This window comes from Alligator mississippiensis, chromosome 1, assembly GCF_030867095.1.
Source record: "Alligator mississippiensis isolate rAllMis1 chromosome 1, rAllMis1, whole genome shotgun sequence".
Taxonomy (NCBI): Eukaryota; Metazoa; Chordata; order Crocodylia; family Alligatoridae; genus Alligator; species Alligator mississippiensis.
Window position 1 is genome coordinate 63,735,976 of NC_081824.1, and position 26,642 is coordinate 63,762,617.

Genomic DNA, 26,642 nt, shown 5'->3' on the forward strand with positions numbered 1-26,642 from the left:
TGCCCCCCTGACTCAGGAGGCAGCAGTCACCCATGAGGGAGAGGGAGACTGAAAAGCTCAGTATCATCAACAGATGTATGTACTGCACACCCCCACACACCTTTGCCTCAGAGTGTTGGCCAGGGGCTGGGGGTTGGCAACACACCCACCCCTTGAGCAACGAATGGGGAAAAGCCTGGGACTGTGCAGGTGGGGGAGGGGGTTTACATCCCTCCCTAATTAAAGCGACCTTCTGGGGCCTGGCCATGCCCCCCCCCCCCAGTTCAGCACTGAAGAAGGGAAGGAAGGGCTGCTCTAATGTCCCCCGGCTTCTAGCCTGAGCCACTGCAGGCATGTGCTTGCATTTCTTCAGTCTAGAGGGACCGCCTGTGCAGTTGCAGACCAGTTCAACCTAAGCAGGTTAAACTAATCTGCAAAGATTAAATCAATTCAGGCTCAGGCTTTTTGAATCTCTGTCCCTAACCTTCCAGTTCCCACTCATGCTGCATTTCGTGAAAAGTGCAATTGACAATTGTATTTACCTGCCAAAGCAAAAGAAAAAAAGTGCAACTATATTTTCTTGTAAGTCATCCACATTTGTGATATGAATTGTTTTAAAACAAGAAAGTTTTTCATAATCTCAATGAATAACTGGATTCACAGGGGATTAGGCTCTGATGAACATTTCAAAGTCACTATGGAGCTAAGACAATATATTCCATGTTCCTGTTTCAGGTTCCTCCAGGTCAGAAATAAAAGTGAGATCTATCATTTGCTTGTGGAATTTGTCTCCCATTCAAAAATGAGGAAGTTGTATTACTTGGCATATTTAAAGCACCATTTCCACTACAAACAGGGGAAATCAGTTATGAACTGGCAGGGTGTTGAACTAATCCTAACAGGTCTTTTCATTTTTAATTTCTCTATCCAAGGTTATATTTCCTGCATTATACCAACAATATTCCATTTCACCATTTCAACTGTGGATTTATGATAATAGGACAAATCAACAAACTAAGCATTGTGAAGAAAGATTATGTACCACCGGAAGAACTGGTTTATATATAGTGCAGAAACCAATAGGGTGCCATTATAAATTTCAAATTGAACTCTGCATACCTATCGTCATAAGGCCATAAAAATATAAAGTATAATTTTCACAGATTTCCTTTTAAAGGAATATGAATCTCTATTTATCACATAGTAATAACCCTGGCTTTGTATCTTGTTATTGGATGTCTAACATGATGAAACGATGTAAAGTCTAATGTTCCCTACCTGTATACCTCCATTATGCAGTAGAGATTTCCAATTTATGGCTAGTATTCTCCTTTTATTTCTTTTACTCAAAAACACTGGGACAAACACTTCACAGTGTCACAAGTGGTAAGCTCCCACAACTCCCCCTTAAGCCAGTGGGAGTTACAATATCCCTGCCACTTTTATTTTGATGCCTTAAATTTTTGGCCTATGTTTCTTCAAATTTGTGATTTAATACAAAGATCACTGTTCCAGCAGAACGGGAAGTGGACCAGAAGCACTTCCAGTCCACTTCCGAGTCCACTGGGGAGCACGCTGGGGGGGGCCCCCTGTGCCCTCCCTGGCTCAGCAACTGGTGCCTCCTGGGTCTGGGGGGGCACTCAGGGTCCCCCTGCTGCTGATTGCTGAGCTGGGGGTCGCGGGGGACCCCCGTGTGCTCCCCGGCAGGCCTGGACGTAGACCAAAAGTACTTCCCGTCCACTTCTGGGTTCGCCCTCAAGCATGTGGGGCAGCCTGTGGGATGCTCCATCCACCCCAGCATCACAGTGTTCATGAGCTACACCTAGTACCTCGAGGTATGTAAAAATACATTTAAAGCTGTGTCTATGGCCAAATTGCTGATTCTTTGAATCAGCATCGACTCTTCAAATTCGGATTCAGCTGAATTGAATTCGGGACAGTGATCCAAATCAACAAACCTGATTCGGGCAGAATCTGAATCCAAATTGAACAGGGCCCATTTCACACACCCCTACTAAGTCCCCTAACCCTTATTCAAACATAGTTCCCATGGACTTCAGTAATTTTACTTGAATTAGATCTTTGCTTATGACAGATCTGGGGACTGCAGATTCCAAGACTTCATCCCACATCAGCAAAAGAAAGTTTTAAAACAGGAGATTACTGACCTGTTTGAATAATGCTTTTAATTAACAAATGAAAAATTAATGAGAAACAAATTGCAGGCACAAATTAAAGATAGTTTAAAAACTGAAAGTGGTATACTTAAATAGAACACAAGAAAATGAAGAATATTAATTACATTTCTTTAATTACATTTTTTAGAATCTAATCCCAGTCCAACTAAAGTTAGTAAGAATTTTACTATTGATTTTCGTGGTAACAGAATGAAAGCCTTTAGATTGCATACAAAAGTACTTCTTTATCTAAATTGTCATTCAAATGTATAACTATCCATGCATCTGTCTGTCAAGGAAGACAGAGTGAGATGTATATCCTACTTTTTCATCTGTAGAAAATATAAAAACTTTCTTTTTTTAGGCCCAAATTGACTTATGTGAAGAGGTTTACAATTAGCCTGTCAGTGTTTATCATTTTAGTTATTTGACAGTGAACAAACAGGCAGAATCAGAAGAATATTTATTCCACTACATGCCAGGACACATTTATTCCTTTGCTGAGATTTACTTGTGAAGGTTCCCTGGAAACTAAGGTTATAGTTCAAGAAGTTGCTTAAGCCCAGCCTTATGGACATGAGTAGTCCCACTAAAATCAGTGGAATTAATCATGTCGAAACACGTACTACAGAATTTTGCTGAACTGGGGCATTATGAGAGAGGACACCTTAAAGGGCATATACTTTTAGCTATAAAGAAGTTACTATGTTTTTAAAAGTCAGTGTGACCTCATCTCTTTTCATGACAATCTGGCACCTCCAAAGCAATGACCTCAGTAGTTATAAGGGTCTCACTGGGTATAACTTTGCAGTTCAGAAGAAAATCTCCTTGGTTTAGATCATTTTAAAAGAAATCAGCTGCCCGTATTGTGATTAGATAGAGCTGACTGGTGGCTTTATGACTTCAGAAGAGTGTATGTCAATTAATCTGGAAAATGTTTCTTCCATAGAATCATGAAATTTCATGTTGCAAAGAGAAAATTTAAAGAGACATTACGTCCATATGATGTAAAAGATGTCATTGAACAGTATTCAGCTGGTCACCTGGATATGTTGTGCAGAATTAAAAGTCTTCAGTCACGGTAAGAAAGGAACAAACCTTTATCCTTTCTATATAAAAATCTTATCTTGTCATGTATACAATCTTATCTTGTACATTTTTACATATCAAAGTTCTTTTTGGCTAAAATTTTTGCACATGTTGCAGCCTGCCTACCTTTTTTTAGGATGCAATCAGGCCAGCAATTGAACAGTGTATGGAAAAAATGTGAGCATAAATTGTGCCCAAAAAATGAAAATCTGAATTTTTTTAAATATACCCTTGTTGTCTTCATAGTGCACTCAGAAACTGATGGGCTGTTCATTCAGATGCTTCAAGAATAATTAAGTCACTACTGAAAATTGTCTGTCTGCTTTCCCATCTCAGACATTCTTATCAAACTGAACAGCACTTAGCTCCACACAAGACCAAATCCAATATTTTTATATTCTTGACTCCAGGCAACAGTCACTGGGTTAACACATGGTGCATATGAGCACATGAAGAACTAGGATGAGGGACATCAGAACTGGGCTCTCTTCTTAGTTACTCAACTTTCCAGCTCCCTCCACTGAATGTGAAGATCAGGTTCTTTGCTGAGTGACCATGCAGAATGAAAAGCAGCCTCCAAGCCTATGACTCTCAACTGAGGTGCTGTGGCAGGGCAGACCCTGAGAGCTGCCCTGAAGTCCCCTGTGGGCCATCCTAGCTCTACCCCTACTCCAGGTCCTCCGTATAACCCACCTTTCTATCTCACCTGCCATGCCTTGATGTTCCTTTTATATTGATTGGGAGACTGCCCCTGAGTCCTGGAATGATCTCTTTGGTGCCTAGTAGATTCACTCAATTTCTGGGCCCACTGTCCACTAACAGGACTTTGCCTGTTCTCTGCAGGCACCCACACCCACACTCGAGTGCCCCTCACTTCTGCCCCTCAGCCCCTGCCTGCCCCATACTAGCTCCCTCTTGGCCACAGCTCTGTCCCAACACCTGGATGTGAGCCCAGCTGCAGCTTTACCACTTGCTGCTTTTTGGCTCTGAGCAATGCCAGCCCTTGCTGTTCTGCTCCCTGCGCCTGTGCCCAGGCCCCAGCAATCCCCACATTATTCCTGGGAAGCCTTTAACTGGGGTTCAGGGATTAGGCTGGGCAACACCTTCCCTCCCAGGCCGGCTTCCCCCTGCACAAGCTGCTTTAGGCAGGCAGAGGGTCTCTAAGCCCAGTTTTGGGGGTCTCTCCTACCTGGAGTGCTCCCCCATCTCCAACCCCCATCTCTCTCTTTCTCACACACACACCCCTGCTGCCACCTCCACACCTGCCCCCAGCTCATCACACACCCAAGTGGTTCCTAGGACCAGGAGCCGCCCCAGGCGGGGGTCCATGTCCCAACACCGGTGTGGGCATGGGGCAGGGCTGCAGTATGGCAGTTGCTCCTGCCAGCAGGTCCCGTCCCATCCCATTTGGTGGCTGGACACACAGGGTGTGATTTGTAGGGGGGATATGGGGTTGGGGGGTAGGAGCATGGGGTTTGTGGGAAGGGGTTTGAGGGGTTTGTCCCATGTGCCATTGGGTCAGGCAGGACCCAGCTGAACCTGAGGGTGCGTGTCCCCTGCGTGTGGTGCCAATCTGACACCAGGCAACCAGGACCACACTGTCCTGCCAGGGGGCTCTGCCAGTCAGTACCAGGCCATGAGTGCCCTAATGGCCACTGCTGCTGCTATGGGGGAGCTATGGGCCATGCAGGGAGGCTGTACACTGAGCAGGGGGGCTATGGCCTGAGCAGGGGGGGTGGGCAGGGGACCCACCCCTCCTGAGCAGTCCCCCTCACCCACAGTCCCTCCATGCCCACATACACAATCCGCCACACCCCCACAGTCCTTTCACCCACAGTCCCCCCCATACCTCCAGTCCCTCCCACCCCCACATGGGGGGACTCTGGGTGGAGGGACTGTGGAGTGGGGGGGAAACTGTTCAGAAGGGGTGGGTCCCCTGCCTGCTCTCCCCACCCCCACTCAGCCCATAGTCCCCCTGCTCTGTGCAGATCTGATCCACTGCTGCAGCTTTGCTAAGGCAGCATGCTGGGGCACTGGGGCATGGGGCAGCCATAGAGACTCTCTGGCCGTGTGCCAGAGCATCTCTCTGGAGGACCCCACTTTTTTCCGCAGGTTTTTTTTTTTAATACCTGGATTTCCAGGTATCAGATTTAGAGCCCATACTGCAACTATGTAGCACAGGGAACATTTTTCCATTCCCAGCATGCTTCTTGCAGTGTCTGAAACTGCTTTGAGATGCCACAACAGGCACGTGCACGCTCGTCCGGATGTGCCCAGGAAGTTCAAATAGAAATCCAGTGTCAAAAATGTTCTGACCTGTTGTGCTCTGTGCTCTTTGCAACAGAAGAATTGTTCTGTTATTTTTAAGTAATCAAGAAGCAAGTGAAAACCAAGAGCTGGTATTTTCTGAGGGGTGCCTTGAGTCTAACAAAGGGAATCTAAAAAAAGATTGAGAACCACTGCTTTAACCAGAGCTGACTACTGTTGTGGCCACTAGGGAGGAGCAGAAGAGTTGTAGCAACCCCTTTCCATCTCCTCCCACTCTCCCGATTACAGAAAGTGTTGGAGAGTCTGTATGCCCCTCTCATTTATAGAGTGGACTGGTATGAGCATATTCATAGATTCATAGATGTTAGGGGCTGGAAGGGACCTCTTGAGATTATCAGGTCCAGCCCATCCCCACCAAGGTTGTACTGTAGGTCCGTCTTGCCCGATCTCCTGCATCACACAGTGGCAGAGGGCTGGTGCTGGAAGGGAGAGTAACCAGGGTTTCTCTCTCACTTGCAACATCCAGCATTTAAGGTCTAGGAAGTCCCATATCAGGGGCTGTATCCCTAAGTCCCATGTTCAGTAGCTACTTATGCCCCTTCCCTTCATGAGTGTGTCCAATCCCTTGGTGAATCTGGCTACACTCTCAGCTTCCAACACATCTTGGGGAAACGAGTCCAACACTTTAATTACACGTGGTGAGAACTGAAAACCAAGTGTCAGAAGTGAACAGAATCCTAGAGAAGTGGGGCTGGAAGGGACTTCCAGAGGTCAAGTCCTTCCTGCTGCACCTTGTCACTGACTACCTATAGCCAACCAGTCTTCATTGCCATTATTCTGCATTGTGTCAGGGTCCAGCCCTTGGGAATGATTGCTGGGTATGGATTTAATTAAGCATTGCACGGGATACAGTCCCAAGATCATAGTAATAGAAGAGACCTCCTGGGTCACCAAGCCCAGTCCCATGCTTTTGCAGTCAACCACCTCATATAATGCTTGATCAGTTTATTTTAAAAGCAATTACATTTTTGGCCCCATTACATCTGTGACTACATCCATACAATTACTCCTCCTGCCATGCCACATGCGCATGGCAGGAAGTGCAGTTCTGGGATCATGCATTAGATCCTATCATGCCTTATTGCTGGTGCACAGAGAGCCTGATCCTAGGCAAAAAGCAAGCTCCTATGGTTGCCCTCACTTGAGGGACTCCCAGCCACAGGGGCACCCCACACACCCCTGTGGCTGGGTGATGCAGCTGCCAGGATCTCCCAGTCTCAGGGGTGCACCACAAGCTGGAAGACAACAGCAGCCAGAGCAGGATCCAACCTGAGCAGGGTGCAGGGCCCAGGACAAATCAGCCTATGCAGGGCCCCGCTGCCACTCCAATCTCACCCTCCCCGGACCCAAAGAAGCTGCTGCAGCCATTGACAGCAGCTGCACTGGCAGCCGAGGGGGAGGGGGTTAGTGAGTGGCTGGACTCGAAGCAAGTGGCGGTGGCACAGTCACTGTGGCTGCTCCACCCAGCACTGCGGGGGCCCCCAAAGTGCAAGGCCCGGAGTGGTTGCCCTGATTCGCATCCCCCAGGGATGGCCCTGACAGCAGCTGCAATTTCCCAGTCCTGGGGGCTCCATGCACCCCCAGGGCTGGGAGATAGCAGCCACACCCTGCAGCTGCCATGACCTAACTGGGTCCTAGTAGGAGACACACTATCAGGACTCAGTGTTTGCAGCACCCCTGCATCTGGGAGCCCCGTCAGCTGACAGGACCAAATGACAGGGTCTGCTACTGGTGCAAACTAAAGCTCAATAGCAACCAGCTATAAAGTTAGTACACATTTTCGAAGTCTAACTTCATAGTTGGTTGGAGCTTTATATGGCATGATAAGTACTTTGCACACGTTGCTGGTTTCAAATTGTGCTGTTAATCAGCTGGTTGCGCAATACCTGTAATGTGTAGAAGGAGTCATAGACACAGATGGTGGGGTGAAAATTCACACCTTATTTTGAATTTCCTCCCTCTGGGAGATTATCTACAAGTTGCATGTAGTTCCCACTGTATTTTTAACATCCATTTAACATAAGAGCTCTCCTGACAGTGCAAGAGAGCTAGGAAGGTTTTCTAAAACCCAGAAAGCCTCACAGTTTATTCATCCACACCCTTAGCGCCTTTTATATTAAGTGGATCTCTTTTCTTTGTAACCTGGGCGGTAGTCCAAAAGGTACCCCCTCTCCAATTGAAGGGATCAAAGCAGGTGCACAAGCACTGTGGGAGGTATAGGGACTCTCCTCCCCCTATAGAGCAGAGCCAGACCACCACTGGGGACTTAAGCATATACCTTTTAATGGGGGAACAATACTGGGAACATAACAGGCATAATCAGGGGGTATAGTGGACACTACAGTGCCCCAAGGGGGCAGGATTCAACAAAGGTTAGACATTTACAATCATTGACAAAAGACAGGGTTAACAAAATATAAAACACAAACAGCAGAGCAAACAATACTGGTTGGGGAAATATAAAAAGGCACAAAATACAAAATGTCAAAAGACAAAAAAATATAGGGCCTAGGTACCTGGAAGGGAAGAAAGCACAATGGCTCCTTTCCACTGCAAGAGGAATTTCTCCTTGTTAGCTCACTCACCCCAAGTCACCAAAGCTGGGGCTTGAACTTGGATTTCCTATGTATTAGGCAGAAACACTGCTACACAGCCACCAGCACTGGTACTGCTCCAAGCTGCTAGGGGTCTTGACCCTCCTGGAGCCCTGGCCTCACCTTGAGCTGCCTGGCCTCTGATTGGAGGAGCCGGAAGCAGAGCTGGGAACCTCTCAGGTCACTGCTCAGATCCTTGCTGAAGCAGGAAACCTCTCCTGCTGGCCACAGCCTCTCGTAGGGGATCCTGGAGCCCAGCAGGAAGCAGCTCCTGCCAGCCACACACTGTGCTGCTGAGGGTCCAACTGCTGCCTGCTGGTCCTGCTCCTTCAGGCTCTTCTGGGGCAATTGCTTCTGCCCCACTGGCTCAGCTCTTGCCAGCTCTTTGAAGCTCCTTCCTTGTGGTCCCTCGCTGGTCTCTCTCCCTGAGTCAGCTGTGCTCTTTTATCCCCCTCCAGGTGGCCCAAGGGGCCAATCAGGGGACATGAGGGGTGACTCTCTGGGGCCTGATTAGTGAGGAAAGGGAATCCCAAGTCCTCCAATCATCTTTTGCCCTTTCAAAACCCCTGGGCTAGGTCACTGCCAGCTAGCCTGTCAAATCTGATAATTGTTTTATGGTAATTTTACTCTTCCTACCACATGTGGAGGACTCAGAGAAGTATATTGAAAAGGTCATAGGTCTGTAAATTATAGAACTTAACAGCTCCGGTAATTCTAGAAAATTCTCCCCCAAACACATAAATATAGGGAATTATCTAATATTATAAAAGCCTAAGTCTGCCTGTCTGTTTGTCCATAACGCTTTATTCGTGCTCTGATTGGGTGACAAACAGTCAATCAGAGTGGGAAGAAGCATTTGGACAGGTGGTAGTGTGCCCCCATGATGGTGGGGACACAGGGGACAGAGCGGGGGGGTGGGGCAAAGTCAGTGCAGCTGGTGGTAGTAACAAAGTGGACGGAACAGGGGTCGAGGCCAGCAATGTTGGCCTCCCCCCCCTGCGCTGCTCCCTGCAGGTGGCGATGATGGAGCGGAGGAGGGGGCAAGGCCACCAAAGCTGGTCTTCCCCCCTCCCTTGCTCCTTGGAGGTAACAGCGGCTGGGGGGAGCGTGGTTGGGACACTGCAGGGGGGCCAGGCCACCAGCACTGGCTTCGGCCTGCCCCTCCCCACTTCAGTCATCACCGCCTGCAGGGCCGACACAGCAGCAGTGGGGGGAGAAGCAGGCCCAACGCAGAGGGGGGAGGAGCGGGCATGCTGTGGTGGTGGCAGTGGCAATGGGGAGAGGGGAGGAGTAAGCCAGAGCCCGACATGGGGGTGAGGGAGAGGAGGACTGAGCCTGAGCGAGCCCTCCCCGCCTTGTACCTAGGCCCACTCCTCCCCCATCCCTGCATCGGCCCCAAGCCTGCTTCTCCCATCCCTCCGTCACCGCCAGGTCAACCTGGGCCCACTGCTCCCCCACCACCCCTGCCACGATGGCCTGGCTTCTCCCCACCCTTGGCCCCAGTCCTCCCCCACACCAGGCCTGAGCCCACTCCTCCTCTCCCTCCACCGCTGCGGCAGGGAGCGGGGAAGCGGGCCTGAACCCCAAGCAGCAGGAGAGAAGGGGAAGCGGGCCCGTGCAGGGGAGGGGCATAGGGCTCCATCCCTGCCCACTCCCCCCCTCTGTCATTCTTCACGGGCAATTGGCTAGTAAAGGAAATATTGCCTCAACCCAAACCCAAACAGGGCTGAATACAGACATTACAGCCAGAAGTTCAGAGGGGTTAGATCAGGTTAAGAATGGCCCCCTGAACATAGTAATTAGATAGATGCTGGGAGCCTGAGATAAGGTTAAGGTGGAATAGAGAAGGACCAGGTGGGATGGGGGGACTAGCAGGGGTATTTGTGGGGCTTAGGCAGCTAACAAGGTCTATCTGGAGGCTTGGGGAGGAATCAGGAGAGGTAGCTGGGTCCACAGGAGACCCTGGAAGGTCATGGGTGGGGGCTGGCAGGATCAGAGAGTCTTTCTGATCCCACTAAACCTCCCAGGATCCCCACCACTTACCCCCCTGTTGCAGCCCAACTGCCCCCAATCCACAAACTAATCCCAAAGCCACTTTTACTGGTCACCAATCCCAAGAGCCTGATTTAAGTTAGGTTGCGGGGAGGGGTGGGCAGATTGAGGGCATTAGCAGGGGTGATGGGATTGTGGGGGCTGGCAGCTCAATGGGGAGGTTTTAGAGGATTGAGGGAGTTCTTTCCCCCTGACCAGTGGTTATTTTTAGCCCCCCAAACTCTTCACCCACAGATGAACAATCCTTCCTTGTCAAACCAACTGCCCAAGATCCTGGCCACCCCTACCCCTACCCCTACCCCTGCTTGCTTCAATTGGCTCTTGGCACCAGTGAATGTTGGTAAAACTAGCATCAGGAACAGCTTGTGGAATTGGAGGGTATGGCAGGTTTGGGCAGGGGGCTGGCTGGTCTGCAAGTGCCGGGGCTTGTCCATTTGGGGATGGGAGGACGGGTTGGGGCAAGGGGCTGGGGCAGGACTCAAAATAGTCTGGTACTGGGCGGGTAGGAAAAGGGTTTCCCAGCCCAGGGGCTACACTTGGAATGGGTACAGAAGTTCAGTTACATCAATCTTGCCATAGACTGGGTCAGCCACTTTTTAACCAATCTAACTTTCCTGGTACTTTCCCCTGCTGCAGTTTAAGACCATTATTCCATCATAACAAAGTGTAGGATTTAATACTTGTCCTTGTTCTATTTCATTTGATTGATTTTGGACCTTTTTAGACCATTTCTCCAGTTTATCAGGTTATTCAGAATCCTAGCCCTACCCTCTAGAGAGTATCTGCAACTCCCTTTAGTTTGGTGTCATCTGGAGATTTGCGAAGTATGAACTCTATCCCATCCTCCAAATCATTAATGAAGATATTAAATAATACCAGAGCCAGAATAGACCCCTACTCAATACTTCCTTCCATTGAGCCATTTATTGAGCCATGACTATTTATTGAGCACAGTGATCCATCTAATTGTGTATTCACCTTACAGTACTTTCATCTAGTGTGTATTTCCTTAGCTTACTAATGAGATACAAATTTAGGACCCTTGAAACATGAATAGATATATTTGGCCAATGGGACTATTCCTGGTAGCTAGCAGTGCACCCAATAGTAAGTGCCTACAAGATTGTACCAATAACTTATGATTAAAATATCCATCACAAATGTGCATCTGTTATATCATGTATTAGATATTTAACACATCTAACAAATAATAGTAAGTATGAATTCATTGCTACACAGGTTCATATTCTATACTCCCTCAGTATTGTAAACATCATTCCGTGTACTTTATTCCACTTCATCCTTCTTAAACATTTTTACACTAACTTATATGGCTGTCATTTTGATCATTTCTGATTTCTCTCTCAGTGTTGACCAAATTCTTGGAAAAGGACAAATCACAACAGATAAGAAAAGTCGAGAAAAGAATACTGTGGAGAATGAGACAACTGATGACCTTAGTATGTTAGGGCGTGTTGTCAAGGTGGAGAAACAGGTAGTGTGACTGTTGTGACTATGATTTTGTTTTATTGTGTAGGATACATTTTTTAATAATTAATAACAGAAGTTTCAGATTTCAGTGAAAAGTAAAATCAGTTTTTCTGGCATCTGCACCATCTTAGTCCTAAAAATAAAACATCAGCAAATTCTATTACCTTACATTTGCTTTGTATGCAGAAATGTAGAAATGGAAAAAAAAACCCTGATTTTACTGGAATCTGCATCTTTTAATAGATAACACATTAGCTTGCTGCTGAACAGTCTGTTAAAATACTGTGTTAGTTCTGAAGACTAACTAGCTATTCTTTAGAGAGAAACAAAGGATCATTTGCTTATATTCAAGGGGTTGTTACATTCCTTTTATTTGCTTAGGTTTAAAGAAATTCTGGAAATACAAATATTTTAAGTAATATTTTGTACTCAACCTTTTTTCCCGACCTGCAGGTACAATCCATAGAGTCAAAACTAGACAGTCTATTAGATATCTATCAACAGGTTCTAAGGAAAGGATCTGCATCAGCGCTCACTTTGGCTTCATTTCAAATGCCAGCTTTTGAATGTGAGCAGACCTCTGATTATCAAAGTCCTGTGGACAGCAAGGATTTATCTAATTCTTCACGAATTAGTGGATGTGTATCCAGATCAGCTAGTGCCAACATGCCACGTGGCCTACAACTTATACTGACACCAAATGAATTTAGCACTCAGGCTTACTATGCTTTTAGTCCAGCTATGCATAGTCAAGCAACGCAAGTGCCAAATGATGGACCTGCAGCAGTAATAGCTAATAATATATCAAACCAAATAAATCAGGCCAGTAAGCCAACAACTCCAACCACCTTACAAATACCACCTTTTTCATCAGTCAAGCATATCAGCAGGCCTGAACCTATTCATATTATCCCTGTGACCACACAGGAAAATATTTCTGATGTCACCGCTTGCCTTGTTGCATCAAAGGATAATGGACAAGTTGCACAGCCCAGTGTGACAAAGAATCTTTCATGGAGAAAAAGCCTTGATACCGAAGGAGAACCTTTGGGCTCTGTTAAAACAGTGCACATGGATTTAGGAAAATCATTATCTGTACAAAACCTTATACAGTCAACAGAAGAACTGAATGTACAGATTGCTGGTAGTGACCCCAGTGGTTCAAGAGGTAGCCAAGAAGTGTACTCCAAATGGAGAGAGTCTAAATTATTTATAACAGATGAAGAGTTGGAAGTAGAGGCAGAAACAGAGACTACTGAAGCCATCTCTCACCCCTTAGTGGAAACAGCTCTCTCCTCTGACTCTCTAAGGACTGGAATATCAAGATCATCTCAAAGCATTTTCAAGCCAGGGGATGGTACAGATTCACTCAGCCTGCCTCATGTCAAACTTAAATAGCAACTTATGGGTTTTCTTCACTGGCTGAGTAATTCCTTTAGTCATACATATCATAGCATGAACTATTTTGGAAGCCTTTTTTAATATGATAAACTTGCAAGAATCAGGAAGAATCTGAAAGGCAGTTGTATGAGCCCATATCTTCTAGCTGCATGAAAATGCATGTTTAAATGATGGCTAAAATTTGAATTTATACCTACAGTACATCAACACTTTCATGTAGTACAGTAGGTTTAAATAATGAGTAATCTACAAAGCTAATGCTGCAGGATTTATCAAAAAGCAAAGATCTGAGCATTTAGAAATAGTGCTGTTTCTACAGTGCAGAAGTAAAAAAAACAAAACCATAAGACTTAAAGCACTTTGCTTCTGGATTAAAAATATGTATGTCCTGAATTAGATAATAGTTTATGTTTACAACAAGAATATTATCTACAGCTGCTAGCAAGGTACCAAGGAAACCAGTAATATGGGATTAGAAATGGCTGCTAGTTGCAAGATATACACATTAACTCATCATTAATCAGTTATTTTAATGCTCTGAGACATAGAATGTTAATTTCTGTATATTTTTTGGTGATTTAGTGTTGTGGCAAAAGTAATTTGCACACCACTTTCAAGTTGTTCTTTATAAGAAGAACATTCTTTTGCTATGAAATGTATAAATTCTAAGGATCAGGGCCAGCCTTAAAGGTGGATAATCTAGGCAATTGTATAAAAAATTCAGGGGCAGCTTTCCTTACTCCAGTCTTACTAATGTGCCAGCCAGTGGATGTGAAGCATTTTGACAATAGTCGTATCTACAGGAGAGGACTAGGTACTGCTGTTATCATAGAAGCAATACCTCCTTCTGCCCTGAAAGTGGCACAAGTACTCACAGTTGCAACCTGATGCTGCTTAATAGTACTTCAGAAGTCTGGGAATGACAAGAAAGTGACAACATATGGGGAATTGAAAGCAGGGGGGCGGGAAAGCCGGTAAGGGAGAAGGAAAAGAGCAAGCGAGACAGACAGACAGACTACACTGAAGGTGAGGAGAAAGGGAGAGAGAGAGAGACAATAAGAAGGGAAAGAAAATATGGATTTAAATGGAGGGAAGGAAAATAAATAATGAAGGGAGGTATAGACAGAGGAAAAAGATTTTTGAATTCCAGTCTGTCAGTCACAGACAGCTAATGCTTCTTCCCCAAAAAACCCATGCCAGGAATTAGGAAATGAGATTGAATTGACTAAATTAGCTAGAGTGGGAGTAAGAGACAAAGAAACATTGGATCCATTTTTATAAATGTTCCAGAAAGGACACTCAGACTCCTCCCCCATACTGTCTCCCACCCAGTTTTTAGATTCAAAACCCACAGCAAATTTGCATTCTCCCTGGACATCTCTTCCTTTCATGTCCTTCCTATATTTTGCTTCTGCTGAGATTCAGCAGCAGTACTAGTGCCTATATGTCCTTACTGGGGCTTTGCCACTGGAACCCTTTGGTAGCCTAAGAACTGCCCCATGAAAAAAGTTTTTTGTTTGTTGCCCCCTGCCTCTATTATAAGCTACATGCACAGTGGACTCTTGGGTAGTCTGGCCTGGGCTGAATTCCCTCTAGCAGCAGGAGCTCCAAATGCACAGGGATGCCAGTTCCAGCTCTCTCAGGGCACTGTTTGTTCAAGGCCCAAACAGGCTGAGGATTTATTATATATCAAAAATGTCACTATAGTCTTAACCATGGCTAAATGCTACAGATTGTATTGTGAAGGACTTGAACTGTTTACTATGAATCCATTGTAATTTCTGCCTCCATATTTCCTTTACAGAAATATTCCTGGATGTTACATGATAACCTTATTATGTGAAATACATGCAAACTTTAGAGTGTATATATTGTGTTATTGCTAGGGGTTCTATGGATGATAAGCTGTGTTCTAGGATTTAGGCTGGAACAAAGCTCAGCTGGTAATTACTGAAAGACATATTGAAGCACAATTAGCTATCACTGATTTGCCATATAATTTATCGCCTTTGACCTTTATTACCTTCTTCAATGTGCTGTCTGATCATAGTAAAGCTTGATTGCTAAGATATTTTTGTGAGGATAAATAGTTTTTTCCACATCTCAGTTCATTTAAATATTAATTGAATTGAATGTCTGCAGTTTGTCTGGCCAAATCTGTAAATTTAAAGTATAGTATGGTATCTAAAAACTAAATGGTTTTTAGGATTTTTCTTTTATCTAATGTTTTATGGTGCCTTTTTGCCTTTTAAATGAAATCTCACAATGTTCTAGATATAAGGCTGCATTTAGGTCCAACATAGGGGCAAGAGCTTGGGCACAGGCAACTAATAAATGTGTCAGTAATTAGCTTGACCTCCCTTTTTCATTAAATCATCATAAACTGGGCCCTATCTTGCAACTGCACCTGCAAGAGCAGACCCTGACATCTACTGCCTGAAGATGATGAAATGTCATAGGTGTACAGACTCAGCCTGCAAGTGCAGTTGCAGATTCAGAGCCTCCAATTTATCAGTTTTTACTGATAATTTTTCTCCCAGAATGTATCTTTGCCTTAAATGCTTGAGTCCTTCTAATTTTAAGTTAATTTATTTAATACAATTTTGTGCGCATAAATGAATTCTATAAATTATATATGAAAATGTAAATGTCTTTACAGAGTACAAATAAATCAGCAAGACCTTATCATTTTACGTTACAGTTGAAAGTCCCTTTTTTCTTTTATTCTCACCATTACATTTTTAAGCAATTTCTAATCGTATAGTAAATTTATGAACATTATTGATAGAAAATTGAGACAATAATGAACAAACTTGTGGTGGTCTGGAGGGACTTGTTTGTTTTGATTTTACATTTCCTCATCAGGAGTTTCCTGTGTCCAAAGTATACCTTTAATTACAACAATAGGAACTACATTGCTTCCGTGGAATTCTATAATTTATTGATTTCTGTGGGGACCAGGTTTGGCCTTAAAAGTCTTGTCCTGAGCTACTTACTGGTACAAATTCAAAATTCATTGTAGGTAATAGGAATTTTTCATGAGTAGTCAGTAATGAACGAATTCTGCCTTGATGTACAATCTGTTGGAAGACTGCACGGGACAGAATTTGGCCCTAAGTAAGAGCTTCGGGATTTGGCTTTACACAAAGAACTGTTTTCTGATTAGTATGTTTGTTGTACCTGACTGAAGAGAGAACCGAAGAGAATAGTTTTTGATGATGAATATACATTTAAAAATTTGTATTTGCTCCTGGCTCGTATGATCTATAGTTTTTATTTAAATATGAATATAGTGTTTTAGCCTAGAGTTCAAGATTGCAAAGATCATACACTTTTATTCACAATGCCCACATTTATATAACGTATGTTTTAAAGATAATCCTATTTAAAGTGACAGCTGTCATTACAGTATGGTGATAGGCAATCTACCCATACACCTTCTGTGATAAGTCAAGTCATACTGAATTATTGATGTATTGTAGGACATCTACTATACAATACTATTTATGGGTCTGGACCTGCAGCCTCTACTCAAGCAAAAATCCCATTGACTTCTACAAGAGTTTTGCTTGAGATAGGAATCCAGATTCAAACCTTCATTTTGTTGGGCATCTGTTTAAAGTGAAAATGATAATATTCCAGTTATTTCCTGAGGAAACTAATGCTTAGCTGAATTAACCCATATGTCACATTGACTATATAAAAAGTAACGCACAACGTACTAAGATACAAAGGGATGAAAAGAAGGGAATCTTTTTAAAAAGCACAGAGAAAAGTAGAATAATCAGAAAAGAGAATTTAGCAGGGAAAGAAAATGCAAGAGCAAAGGAATGAAAAAAGTGATTAAATGTCTGGGGCCAAATTCAGTCCTTGTGTGGTTTCACTGACTTCAATGGAGTGACAGCCCAACTGAGCTAAAGTCAGCCCTTTTCAGAGTAAATCAGGCTCAGCTCCATCCACCTCAGTGGAATTACATCCATCCAGGAGTGAACTTGTCCCACTGGACCAAATTTTTTCCTGGTTCATACCTTGTGTAATCCCATTGGGTTCATTGGCGTTGAATGAGAGATAAATCAGGAAAGAATTTGGCCCAGCTATTTCTGCTTCACATTTTAAGTGTGTTAATTGATTTAATTAAAATGGATTGCAACATCACACAAGTTGTTATCATTGTCTAAAAAGATTCATCTGTTTTTAAAATCTGAATCAAATCCAGCAGTGTCAAAGGAAGTGCATGAGATCTTTCCCATTCATTTATTCAGAATAACATGGGACACTTCCATAGATACCAAGCATTGAAAGTGTTCTGAGACACTTCTATTGGCCAATGTCTTATGAGGCAGTATTAAAATATTGGTTTTGTAATGGTTATGAAAAGTATAAAGGACACTTCCACTGACGCTGCAATGGCTTTAGCCATTACATTATAATGTTAATTGTAACTTCATGACAAAGTTGAATCCATATTGTTGTTAATAAAAATGGTTTGGTTTAAAAAGTAAGTCAGTTTCCTTAATTTTATTATGAAAGGTAAATACTGGTGATGGTGTGGACACAACTTGGGCAGGGCTGCAGACATACAAACATGTGAAAAATGTCTGGGATTTGCTTAAATATGCTTTTAAGTTCTATACAGCTTTGGATCAAGTGGACCAACATAGCACAAAACAAGCTTATATAATCAAATGTAATATGATAGATAAGTGTGATGTTTTAGTACAGAGTTTTCATGGAATACAATAGTTTGAGATTTGGAAGCCACTAATAAAATTACTAAGGAATTCCAAAAAAGAGATTTTTTTAAAAGAGAAAGGCAATTAGTAGAACTGCATTAAAGATGATTCAAGGGCTTGGGTAAGGATTTCTCTTCTGTTTCAAAAAGGAACCGTACTGTGTCCAAAAGGAGCCCACCTGAAGTCACTTTTCAATCCTGGGCCCTCGGTAAATAAATATATGGAGCTTGGCTTTCCCTCGCCACCAATCAGCAAGAGGCAAAAACCACAGCAGAAACATAGCTTTTGCCTCTTGCCAATCAGAGACGAAGTGCGGGGGCCCCATGGTCAATCAGCTGCAGCAGGGTGCAAAAAGGCAAATTCCTTGTTTTCCTGCAGTTTTCCATGGAAAACAGTTTTCAAAGATCCCTGTTAATCACTACAGTCTGCAAGCGTGTAAAAATGAAGCTACCCAGTAAGAAGCAGTGCTCATAAACAAAATGGCTACCACTGATTGTATACTGTGAAGATGTGAACTGGGAGGAGCAGCAGAGTCCCCATCAGAAAAATAGGGAGAGGGAGGCACAGGAAGTCAAGGGTTGTGGGATAGGCTGGAGGGATACAGTGATGGCAACAGGAGATGGAGGAGGTTGAAGACCAGATCCCTGCCCCAAGGGGGAAAGGAGATCCCTCTGAGCAGCCATAATAAGGCAGTATAGTATTGGCTAGCTTTTGCATAATGATCATAAATCATAGTATTAGGGTGCCTGCAGGAAGCCCTGTCATGATAATACAAGAAGTCCCGCCCTTTCTACAGTTTCCAGGGCCAGACATGCAGACAGGTCTGCTCAGGAGCTCTGTTCCCATATCTAGCACCAGACCTTCCATGCTGCACTGAGACTTCTATTCTTCCTGGGATCTGAGCAAAAGAGAAAAGTGTAGGGCAGTAAAAGACAACAGGAAGAGTTGGCAGGGAGAACTGCTGTGACCCCAGGCACTGGACAATCTCAACACAATGAAAGGGAAGGATAATTAAAATAAAAGTATTTATTATTAACCTATTTGAATAAGCAATTTTAATTAAATTTATTTTGAAAAACTACTTATAATTATCGGATAATGTATACATTGTTTTATAATCTCAAAGAAGGAAATCTCACTAAGTACATTGTCTATCATTAAACTCCTGCCAAAAGCAGCATGTGCTCAGTACTAGAAACCAACTATGAAGTTGATTAAATGCAGTCAGCACTGAGCTAACTGCATTTAATACACATATTTAATACACATGACCCGCATTGGACAAACTAACTTTGTGTGTGTGCGTGTGTGTGTGTGTGTGTGTGTGTGTGTGTGTCCCTTAAAAAAACTGAGCAGGTGTTCCCTCCACAGGGAAATGGCATCAGACCTAAAGGTACTATAATACCAGTCTGGCACCATGAGGGCCAGAGCAAGAAGGCCTGACACGCTCCCCTTTGTGCCCAAAATGCTTGCGCTATATGATCTTAGTCAAAAAGGCTGAGGTGCTGATGGGAACATTTTTTTTTTTACCAATTTTTTTAAACATACACATCACCCTACACTTACAAAACTACGCATCCTTGTCTTCCCAAGACTTCATATCATAGAAATAGAAGAAATATACAGCTATATGTATATTGAACCCTTAAACAACATACATCAACTTCCCACAAAAAACAAACCTTTACAGAAATATTTTTCTTCATACAGAACCCCATGAAAAACTGTTAGCCTGACGAAGGGTTTTTGAACTCAAAAGCTTGCTTAATAACTATTCTCCAACCATTTGGGTTGGTCTAATAAGATATCAAATTCACCCTAGGAACCTTGTCTGCCTGTTACCTGAGTAAGCATGTAAAACTCTTTGCTGCTCCCATTAGTCCTCTCTGTTGGTGTAATGAAACAAGTGTGTTCAGTCCTTTTTCCTCCACTTCTTCTCCACCTCTTCCTCTCTGATCTCTTCCTTGTCCCGATTGATGTAGTATTTAAGTGCAGGCACTCTCTTTCAGTGAAAGTCAACCCCTTAAACACCCCAGAGGTTTCTTACTTTGCATAAAATAGTTTTAACATGTGCTAATAAAGTTCTTAATAACATTTCCTTTGGTCCCTTTAGTATGAATCCATATAGTAACACCTGTGCTAATAACAGGTTTATTTTGGTGACACTCAGAAAGCGGCAGATCCTTTCCCACAGTCCCACAATATGTCCCACTGTTTTTGCTTCTGCACACCTCTCCCTTGGGCGCCTTGGTGAGCTCATTAAGCCCCATCTGTGTTGTACTTCTCTCACCAGCAAGGTATTTCACACAACCATCCACACTAGGTCAGTATGTTTACCTTTTAGTTGTTTACCCACCACCGCTCCTCACACCTTCTTCACTTGTCCTTCTGTGAAATTTCCTACCAGCACCATCCTGTCTACCTCCCCTTACCACTTCCATCAATTTCTTACGATCCTTCAAGAACTCCAGCCCTACCTTCCCTATTTTATACTTCAGCATGAATCCTTCCATCCTAATGTAATGACTCGGTGGTTGCCAGACACATGCAGTCTTCAGAAAGGTCTGATACGCTCCCTATTTCCTAAAAATTGCAGCTGCATGAAATGGGGTGATATGCCCTGCTTTCCCTTCTCCCTCCATTACTGCCTTGCATATCATGCTTACAGATTTCACATAGATGAACAATCCCAAGTCTGACAACTGCCTTTCCCCCCATCTCTTTTGCTTTGTACACTTTACCTCTAGCCAACTTTCTTCTTTTGGCGTTCCAGAAGAACACACATGTCCCTTTGTACTTTTACTATCTGCCACCACACTGGTGGGAATATAATTTCTATATATAGAATAAACAGCAGTAGCATAGTCTTAAACACTGCCATGTTTCTGACAAAGGACAGTGTCCCTCAAGACCATAAACAAAGTATTTGCCATAGCTTTGCCATCACTTTTTCCCATGCTGTATTACCTTTCCCTTCCGTGTCCATCAAGATCCCTACCACTCCGATTTATCTCTCATATTTGAAGGCCCAAATTCTCCAAGTCCTTGAAGTGCCCCACTCCCATTATGGTGCTTTTCGATTTATTTAATTTAGCCTCTATCGCTTCTCCATTGTCTGATGTATACTTTAGCACCTGTTCCATCGAAAGTCTATCTCTAACTCAGTGGTTCCCAAACTGTGGGTCGCAACTTCAAATGGGGTCACAACATCAGCAGATGGGGTTGTGGCACAGTGTGTCCCATGCCAGGTCCCACATGCTGGACCACAGAACCCAGCATGTTCTTTACCCCTCATACTGTCTTGTGTAAACTTGACATATCTCTTCATCTTGTAACAGCATTTAACTTCGATAGTCCCTTCCCTTTCATGAGACTCTTATCAAAATTCATTTCTACCTTCAGCATCCAGTGATCACTAAAAGCCATGTGTTTCTTTCTTCCTTATCCCTATTTCTTTTGATACAAGCACAAAGTCAGTTCTTGATTATTTCTTTCCATTGGGGTCTATTCTAGTGAAAACTTTCCACCTTGCCCACACACATCTCTTTGTGACTCTTCTTTTATTATATTTGTTAACAGTCTGGATGAACTGTTTAAAGCTCTATTTCCTCCTTCCCCAGTTCTGTCACCCACATTCATTATACAATTGAAATCTCCCACTATTATGCACAGTCTCCCTCTGACCATATAAACTGCTAAGCTTTCAAAGCAGTTCATTCCTTCCGTCCCTCTCCAGTGGTGCATATACATTGAAAATTACTAATTCTGTTCTCCCATCATTTGTTGCAACCTGCCACTGATGACTTCTACCTGCTTTGGTTCTTAAATAATATTGCTATCCCTGCCACTTTGTTCTCATTTGTCCTTGACTACCAAGATGGTCCCTATCTCCACCTTTTCTCAACACATTTATAATCCCTCTCCCCTGTTATATCATATTATTGTAGGCAGATTATGTCTGCCCTTACTTGGTTCAATCTGCTCCCATCTCTTCTTTGTTAAGATACTCCTGACATTAAGTGAAACTAGTGTTAATGCCACTTATGCATGTTTTAAAAATGAGTGTGCCTGTCCCTGTAAGGAATCAAAACTCATGGCAGAGCTGATATCTTTTATTAGACCAACTAGATATTTGCAAAAAAATCTTTATTTGCAAGCTTTTGGGCACAGGAGATTGCAAAGATTGTAAAAGTTCTCCTAGGTAGAAATGAAAATTCATATTTCACAGGAGAGCTGCTGGTGTGTTAAAGTCTCCTGTTAGGAACAGTTCATTTTGTGCAGATTAGGCTCAAAGAAAATTTGAAAAAGTCTTTTTACTCCGAAGTTGTTTGGTGGTAAGCAGGATGTAGAATTATATTTCCTTCTGGTTATGATGTTTCATATTTCACACAAAAATGGAAAGATGGAATGCTCTTCTGGGCAGGAATCTCTTTTGTAGAGAGGTATTTCTGTGCTCTGTTGGAATGCATATTAGGTCAAACAAAGGCAGGAGCAGGGTCTCAGGTTTCAGGTGGTAAATTTTGCTTCCTTCTTGTAAAATTATGAAGTTTTCATTTAAAAAAGCATCTAAAATGTCCCTTTAAGATTCATCTGTGCCACGACTCCTCCCTCTCCCTCACTTACATTCCTGTAGCCTTTGCAAGCTCCTGGATCACTTTGCATTTAGTAAGGCTTGCATATTTCCACCTCACCACCGCTTCCCACCTTTTGGTCTGCACACCGGGCTGGAGCCCAGAGGTGTTAGTGATAGAAAACTGCTCTCTGTCTCTTCCTCCAACTCCCTTCCCACATTATCAGGTTTCTTCTTCCTGGTCTTCAGCTCCTGCATTTTCTTTCTTTTCCCAGCCTGTCTCTATGGTTTGTCCTCTTGTTCCATCTCTACTTCTGTTGTCTGTAGGGTGTCTTCTTTCTTCCCCTGCCCTACTTCCATGTCTGAGTTGTTTACTGTTCCCACCTTCCCTTCCATTCCATCTCCTATCTCCTAACTCCTCTTGCACTGCCTCAATCACAGATATTTTGCCCCCTCCTCTGTTTCACCCTCCTGTAGGGTTCTTTCCATCATTTCTACCTGTCTCCAACTCTTCCTCTCCTCTGCTCTCTTCCTCCAGCTTTTACTGTTCCTCAGAGAGTCTGACTATACTTGCAAAGGCTTCGGGCACCTATGATACCTCTCCCTTACAAATAGGACATTTGAGGGACTCCCAGCACTCTGCTGCTATATGCCCCATGCCTTCACATCTGTAGCACACCGTGAGAGGACAGTGTGCGGACAGATAGCCCACCTCTAGATCACTGACAGGAAGTGCAGCACCCCACCTGGGCTCCACTTTTCTGCTTCTAACACTATTCATGCCCTCCAAGACCCCATCCAGATACCATATTTGTCCCTTACTTTCTCTACCAACATTACCCTTCGGACATATTTTTCCATCTTTCTTTCTGTCTTCTGCCTCTAGTAAATCCATGTACACTTGAACTATAATCACTCTTTCTCTTGACTTTTCCCTTGCTATAAATGTTATCCCTCTTAATTCCTCCCTCCTACATTCCTCTGCATATTTCTTACAAAAGTTCTCATACTGTTCTCCATCCCAGTAAGTCAACTCCCAAGCCTTTCAGTCTGAGAAAACAATCAGGCTGGTTAGATGTTCTGCCTCCATCTCTGAAATCTCAAGCAGTAGTTTTTTCCAGGAAATCATACCTGCTCACCATTGATCCCATCTGCCTCCCATTGGCAGTTAAAGTTGTCTTTATCTGCAGCCTCCGCTCCTCTTCAGCTTTTCTTGTCCACTCTTCTCTTCAGCTGCTGCCTTTTCCTGCCATGCCACTCCCAGTGGGCCAACCTGCCATCATGCTTGTTAGATTGTTAGATCAAAATCTTCATATATTTTCTATTACAGTATCTTTAAAGATATAGCTTCAAATTACGCATTAGGACAGCTCTGCAAAATTCCTACTCAAAATAACAGTCATCCCACAATATTCATCAGTTCTTCTCCCAAACTCCCAGTCTTTTCAACTCTTGTCTCCCTTCCTCTTGCTGATCCATTTCTGGTCACCTCCCATGAAGAGTAAAGTTGTAGAAACAAATCCTCCTTGTGGCAGCAGCTAGAAAAATCAAAAGTGGAATAAAGCTGCTAAGTCACAAATACCCATTGCAGTATCCTGGAGGGCCAGAAAGATATAGAAGTCCACTCAGCAGCTGGAAGGGTCTAGGGGACAAGAACTGAACAGAAAGGGTGTAGAGGTGATGACTGATATGCAAACTAAATAGTTCAGATTTGTTAGACATCAACTAGCTGCTCCTTCAAAGCCTCCTTGTCACCCAGCTGCTCCTTCCCTAGATGTTTCTCCAAGATCTCTCTATCCAGGCTGGATTATCTAGTTCACATCTTTTTCCTCCTGTTCCTTGGCTTTCTGGCTCTCAAAAGCAGAAAAAAGAATTGGCATCAGCCTCCATCACAGGAAGGGAGAATCATAAAAGAGTTAATCAGACAGTCTCAAAATACTGACTGGGACACTATTCATCAAAGAGGAGGCAAAAAATGAATCACTAGAAGGAGGGACAGTTAGAAGTTGATAGTCTATGTAAGGAGGAGACCAGAAATGGATCAGTGAGAGGAAGGACACAAGAATTGAAAAGACTGGAGTATGGGAGAACTGAAGAATATTGTTGGGTGACTGTTATTTTTAGTAGGAATTTTGCAGAACTGTCTTAATGCTTAATTTGTAGTTATAACTTTAAAGATACTGTAATAGAAAATGTATGAAGATTTTGATCTAACAAACTACACAGAGTAGGCACAGTATAACAAACTTTTCGGTTAATATGTCTTCTAGGAACTTCTGCACTAGTGTGGAGCTGCATGGCCTCAAAAAGAGCATTCTCAGCACCCTGGCATGAAGATGAAATAGAGAGGCTTCTAGGCTGACTCTATGGGACAATGTGAACTCCAGGACACTGCCTGGATCTCTGCTTTACTTTCATTTTGGTCTCTTTCCACACCTTCTATCTGTTTAGCTCTGGGTCCAACTCCACCCTGAGGATCTTCTTTGTAATTTGCCTTGCTTGTAAAGGAGATGGGGCAATCTTTAAAGATGTGCCCCTCTTCCCTGCACAGGTTGCAGTGCCAGTCCTGCTTACAGTCCTTGGCTTCCTGACCTTTTTTCTTTGCACATGGCACAGATTTTATTTAAATATCTCTGCTCACTGCATTTACAGCAGAGCTTAGCCCATTGGCGACGCATAAGGGATGCATGCAGCCATGCCCCCCCCCTCCCCCCCCCCCCAAGAGAAGCACCGGCAGCACTTCCAGTTTTGCTGCTGGCACTTCCGCCAGTCAGTGATTGGCCACTGGGGGATCCACACCCCCCCATATCAATGATCAGCCACTGGTGCCCCCCAGTATTAAGAGGCAACAGTCGCCCATGGCTTAGGCTGCCCCCGGTAGAAGACAAAGTCTCTGTGGAAGCCGACGGAGATCATTCTGGGGACCCCAGCCCCTGCCTCTGCCTGTCCCTGCTCTGGCTGGGAAGAAGAGGGGCGGGGCCAGACTGTCTGGGCTGCAGCAGAGAGCCCACCCCAGAGAGCATGTTGGGATGCTGGGGGTCTCTGGTTTAACTTAAACAAGCAAGGAGTCTGTGATAGACATCACATAAGCCAGGTTGAGCCAAATCAGTTCAGTCTGATACTACATTCAGTGGCTATGCGTAGGGGGTGCATTGGGGTGCATGTCCCCTGAGAGTGCTGGTGCACCCCCTGACCAGCCACACACACCGCTTAGGCAATAGGCAGGCGGGAGCACCGGTGACCCACACTGCAAGTGCCAGCCAATTGCTGGAGCTACTCCCAGAACCAGCTGTAGCCATTCCTGGAAGTGGCTGCAGTGATTGGCTGCCACGGGATTGGCTACAGGGATCCCCATGGGCAGTGAGATCAGCCGCAGGGGGACCCTTCCCCTGGTCAGCAGAATTTGCCCCCTCCCCCCGCAGTGCCGCAGGGGGGACCCCCCCCAGTTGGCGAGACTGGTCACGGGGGTCAAGTGACTAAAGTGACTTGAGTTGCCCACAACTACGTTCAACCAGGTTTATCTCAAACTGGTTTCAGCCATTTTGAAACTGGTTTATGTGCACTGAATGTCTGTTGTTACAGGTTTAAACCAGTTTCTGTCCCTAGCCTGGGAGAAAAGCACACAGCAGAGCTAAGTAGCAGATGGAAGCAGTAACAGATGGAATCTGCTTCTCTCATAAAGGCTGAGGAAGAGTACCATGATACCCAAAAGCTTGCCTATGTCTATCCCAACCACGCTGTTGTTCCAATAAAAGATATCACCCACAGGAATTCTTGTCCCTCACACATTTCCTTGGACCATCACTGCAACTACATCACCTCAGCACTACCATAACTGTGTACATTTATTTATGTGTGATTAGATTTATATGCAACCCTTCCCCAAAAAGGCTCAGAGAGGTAATACAAGGCAAAAAATTACAAAAGCAGAATAAAATATTAAAATAAAATACAAAAATATTGTAAATTATAATAATATTGTAAAATATTATTAAAATATTGTAAAATATTAAAATAAAATACAAAAATATTGTAAAGTATAATATTGTAAAATATTATAAAAATATTGTAAAATATTATAATAAAATACAAAAAAGATCCCTTCACCCCCAGCTTCCCAAGCAGTCTACCCTACCTCCTTCTGCTACCTAGCTTCTGACCAAGGTCACCCCCTTCTCCCATCCACCTAACCCAGCCTCCCTTTGCAACCCACAGAAGACAGCAGCCA

The 26,642-nt window shown here is 43.9% G+C and overlaps 1 protein-coding gene across 2 annotated transcripts in view; it reads left to right on the plus strand.

The window, feature by feature from the left end:
- Positions 1–17,613, plus strand: part of KCNQ5 (potassium voltage-gated channel subfamily Q member 5) — a 635,336-nt gene extending 617,723 nt beyond the window's left edge. For both annotated transcript variants that reach the window (XM_059731129.1, XM_059731133.1), the window contains 3 exons: positions 3,106–3,237; positions 11,588–11,714; positions 12,164–17,613. In XM_059731129.1, the coding sequence (XP_059587112.1) occupies positions 3,106–3,237; positions 11,588–11,714; positions 12,164–13,108 (1,204 nt within the window). In that variant the 3' untranslated portion in view covers positions 13,109–17,613. The remainder of the gene's footprint in view (positions 1–3,105; positions 3,238–11,587; positions 11,715–12,163) is intronic.
- Positions 17,614–26,642: the final 9,029 nt, after the last annotated feature.